We start from the raw sequence: 4,747 nt of genomic DNA, 5'->3' as shown, positions 1-4,747 counted from the left end.
GTCACCTACTATTATTAAACGACTGGAGAAAAATAAACACAAAATATGAGCACGCCGTATTTTTTTAATATTCCGTGTCATAATACATCCACTGTTTACACACCAACTTTAACCGTACATGTCGGTGTCGTACGCACCTTCCCTGGTCTCGTTCCACATGTTAAAATTAAAATACAACTTGTTATTTTATTTATTTATATATTTCCTTTGTATACAATAGAACTTGATATTTACAATTGTTTGACAAAAATGTCTAAATCTAATTAATTAAATAAAAAAACACGCAAAACCATAAAACCCTTTTTCCTTTTTCTATTTCTATAAAAACCGTCCATAAGGTGAGGTTCCACGACCCACACACACTTTAAATCTTTTTTTCATAATTCACACAATGGGTTTCCGAAGATCTTTCTCTTCTTCTCCCTCTCTAAAATGGCTTGGGTTTGTGACAGCGGTTTGGGTTCAAGCCATCTCCGGAAACAACTACACTTTCTCCAATTACTCCGGCGCTCTCAAGTCTCTCATGAACCTCAACCAACTCGAGCTCAATAACTTATCCGTTGCTAAAGATGTCGGCAAAGCTTTTGGAATCCTCGCTGGTCTCGCTTCTGATCGTCTTCCAACTTCTGTCATCCTTCTTATAGGTTGCTTCGAGGGTCTTCTTGGTTATGGTGTACAATGGCTTGTTGTTAGCCGCACCATCCAACCAATCTCTTATTGGCAGGTACTAACAACTACTTTTTGCTAGTTTGTTTTTTTGTCAACCGCACATTAATCAAAAGATTTTTAGATGATTGGTTACTCAATTGTGCCGGTGGGTGTCATTAGTACAACAATGTTACAAATCCAAATCTTAAAATTTTATTTTTTTACTTCTTGAATTGTTCAGATGTGTATATTCCTCTGTATGGGAGGGAACAGTACAACGTGGATGAACACGGCGGTTTTAGTGACTTGCATACGCAACTTCCGACGAAACCGTGGTCCGGTCTCGGGTATTTTGAAAGGATACGTCGGTTTAAGCACTGCTATATTCACAGATCTATGTACTGCTCTGTTCTCAAACGATCCGGCGTCGTTTTTGGTTTTACTAGCGGTCGTGCCTTTCGCCGTATGTCTCACGGCGGTTTTTTTCCTCCGTGAGATCCCACCGGCTTCTTCCGCTGAAGAGGAGAACGAAGAGACTCGTTACTTCGCGGTGTTCAACATTGTGGCGGTCGTTGTTGCTGTGTACCTTCAGTCTTACGACATCATAGGAATCAAAACCGGAGTGTTCTCTGTCGCTTTTGCTTCAATACTTCTCTTCCTATTAGCTTCTCCGATCGCTATACCTTTCCACTCTTTCATCAAGAGCTTGAACAACGGTGAACAAGGTGATGACTTAGAAGGACGGATTCAAGAACCGTTGCTCAGATCAGAGATCGCGGCCGCAGCGGCGGAGAAAGAAGTAATTGTTGTAGCTGCTGAAGAGGAAGGGGTGGAGAAGAAGAGACCGGTGTTGGGAGAAGACCATACTATAATGGAAGCAATAATGACAGTTGACTTTTGGGTGCTTTTCGTGTCCTTCTTGTGTGGTGTAGGAACTGGTTTAGCTGTGATGAACAATATGGGTCAGATTGGTCTTGCCCTTGGCTACACAAATGTTTCAATCTTTGTCTCCATGACTAGTATTTGGGGTTTCTTCGGTCGCATTCTCTCCGGTACTCTCTCCGAATACTTTCTCAAGTAAGTTCTCCTTTTCACTCTGTATGCATTTTTTTTAGCTATGCACATTTTGTTTTGCCATAGTTTACTGTTTTCTTAATTTATTAATCTGTGTCTTTCTGAATGATGCTACCATTGAAAATATCAATTCTCATTCTAACATTAATTACTAATATTCATTACATAGCTGTACCTGTAACGTGACGTGTTAATTTTTCATTCTCATATATGGACATGCAAAATTCAATGCGGTTTGATTTGTATATCTTTTTCCCCCATCAGCATTTTCTTCTTCCTTGAATGATTTTTCTCATATAAAGAAAAGGGATCTTTTAGAATTTTCTGGTTGATTCATTTAACTAAGTTTTGTTCTTTTACATAGACATGTCCAAATCCAATATTTTGATTTTTTTCCTTATTTCGGTTATAAATTTCTCTACTAATTTTTCTTTGGATTCTTTAGATATTTTTTTTTTGTTTTTTTAAAATTATTTTTTATTAAAAGGTTATGTATCAGTATCACATAGATCATATCAATAAGCATGTTGATTTTATACTTTACTAACCAAAAGAATGTAAATTTGTTCTCTTATAGGAAATCTGGAACACCAAGACCACTGTGGAACGCAGCCTCTCAAATCCTTATGGCCGTTGGATATATACTAATGGCTTTAGCCGTGCCAAACTCACTCTACATCGGTTCAATGGTGGTTGGAGTTTGTTACGGTGTTCGTCTAGCCATAACAGTACCAACAGCATCTGAACTCTTTGGTCTCAAATACTACGGTCTTATCTACAACATCTTAGTACTTAACTTGCCACTTGGCTCGTTCCTTTTCTCGGGTCTGCTCGCTGGCTTCCTCTACGACGCGGAGGCCACACCAACTCCAGGTGGAGGAAACACGTGCGTTGGAGCTCATTGTTACCGTCTCATCTTCATAGTCATGGCATTAGCTTCTGTTATTGGAGTCGGTTTGGATCTTGTGTTGGCTTATAGGACGAAGGAGATTTACGTTAAGATCCACGCTAGCAAAAAGTCCAAGAATAAATCTGGTGGTAGCCTTAGTTAAGAAATTGTAAATCTAGTTCTGTCGCACTTGATTGCTCGTCACGTTTCAGATGCTGATTCTTTTAGACATGATACAATATCGAATTCAAGATATTGTTGAATTAAGATTTCAAGTACCAGTGATCATTGTTGTAGCCTTGTAGGAGCACCGCCAATGTATTTTATTTGAAGATTTTGTTCAGAATTAATTATATATAAATGTTATTAGACATTTTGATGTTACCAAGTCCAGTACTTCTTTTCTATCCTTTTCTTGACGTATAATATTATGGACCAAAGTCGATCTAAATCATTCAGGACCTGACCCGACTCGAGTCTTTGCAGCCAGCAACCGATTAGCCATAATACAGTAATTAGAGACAAATGAATACGTTGTTTCTATACAATTAATTAATTTAGTCATGAATACAAAAAATAAAGCAGAAACTCACCAAGATTTCACCGTTCAATAAATCACTTGTTGCAATACTGAGCAGTCGATCATAATTAAAGTTCAAGAATTAAAGTTGAATATGACCATAGTCAAATCACATGGAAACTTGAATATGACCATAATTAAAGTTTAAGAATTTTGACGGTCACATATACATACACACATTGACCATGTTATTGGCACAACGCCACTCCCATATAAAAGAACCATCCATAACGTTTTATTTTCATAACTACCTTTCATATTTCAATCATTATAGCAGTGGAGAAAAAGAAGAAAAAAAATGTTTTGGAGAAATTTGTTTTCGAGAGTTGCAAAATGGTTGGATTCTGCGAAAAACATGGTTCATAACTTCATCTCCCCAATTGTTGAAAGGGTCCAAGAAACGTTGTCCTCTGCGGTTGCCAGGCTTCGTGGTTTCTTTGTTGCCATCATTACTAAGCTCCGCAACTTCTTTGTTATGACCGTTGCTAAAATTCGGAATTTCTTTGCTATGGTTATTGGTAAAATTCGTAATTTCTTTGCTACGGTTATTGCTAATGTTCGCAGTTTCTTCGATACTGTCAAAACATTGTATCGTCTTTTTCAGAAATTGCAAAAGCCACTCAGCCTAATAAACGACTTGTTGGATATTTTGGAGAGTGAGATGACGCCCTTTAGCAAATTGCTTCGTGTTCTCAATATCTTTAATCGATTTGAGGATTTGGGAACTATCTTTGGTGGAATGGTACAACACTGATGAAGCCTTCTTATTCTAGTAGTCGATCGTTTGTATTTTTTTTTATTAATCATATGGATAATAAATTTGATTTTGCAGCAGCTATTATTGTTTTATATAAGAGAATATTGCATGATTTGCATCCACACCTGCTTTTTCCAAAACTATTCACCAGTCCATTACACCCACTTTCTACTATTCATATACTTTTCTTTAGTAAAATTACATTTTACCCCTCAAACAAAACTAACCTCTTCTATCTCTAACTAAACTAACCCCTCAAAAATTCTCTCTCTCTCTGCGCATCAACGGAAGATCTGCAGAAAGATAATAAAGAAGCCGATGACAAGAACCATTCTGACAAGGGTAGAGATCCAAAGTAAGAGAAATCTTCAGATGAGTTTTTTAGTTTGATTGTCATTTTACTGATTGTTTGTTGTCTTGTGAGTTTTTAAACTTAAATTTCAATCCCATCAGAAAAATTGAGTTTTGGGTTTACATGATTAATCGATTTTGATTCTTGGAATTTCCAGAATTATATGCTTATTTAAAAGATTAGATGTACTTAATTGTGATATTGATTTTTTTCTTGGTTCAAAATGTCAAAATAACGAAAGCAAAACATAATAAACAGAGCATTATAAAAACAGAGCATTGTAAATACACAATAATGAAAGCTAAAACAAAGACAAAACAAGTACGACCATTACATGCTTGGGAGAGTTATTAAACTTAAACGAATTGGTGCATATCACAGATGGTAAACTTAAAGCAATACACAATAACAGCAAAACAGCAAAACAAAAGTTGTATTCAATTTTCT

General features: G+C 36.5%; 1 protein-coding gene across 1 annotated transcript; it reads left to right on the top strand.

Moving 5' to 3' along the window:
• Nucleotides 1-225: 225 nt before the first annotated feature.
• Nucleotides 226-2,995, top strand: LOC104766963 (protein NUCLEAR FUSION DEFECTIVE 4). The gene is made up of 3 exons (XM_010490935.3): nt 226-724; nt 890-1,725; nt 2,300-2,995. Exons 1-3 carry the CDS (start codon nt 392-394, stop codon nt 2,772-2,774), a joined length of 1,644 nt encoding a protein of 547 aa, XP_010489237.1. The 5' UTR covers nt 226-391; the 3' UTR covers nt 2,775-2,995.
• The last annotated feature ends 1,752 nt before the right edge of the window (nt 2,996-4,747 follow it).

Source organism: Camelina sativa, chromosome 19 (assembly GCF_030686135.1).
Source record: "Camelina sativa cultivar CO46 ecotype springtype chromosome 19, ASM3068613v1".
NCBI classification, from domain to species: domain Eukaryota; kingdom Viridiplantae; phylum Streptophyta; class Magnoliopsida; order Brassicales; family Brassicaceae; genus Camelina; species Camelina sativa.
This window is presented reverse-complemented; position numbering and strand designations above follow the sequence as displayed.

Bases quoted from the DNA above. Each gene is read 5' to 3' on its own strand.
- LOC104766963 (XM_010490935.3), top strand. From the start codon at position 392: ATGGGTTTCCGAAGATCTTTCTCTTCTTCTCCCTCTCTAAAATGGCTT. The intron at 725-889 runs GTACTAACAACT...TGAATTGTTCAG, and splicing joins AACCAATCTCTTATTGGCAG to ATGTGTATATTCCTCTGTAT. The intron at 1,726-2,299 runs GTAAGTTCTCCT...GTTCTCTTATAG, and splicing joins CTCTCCGAATACTTTCTCAA to GAAATCTGGAACACCAAGAC.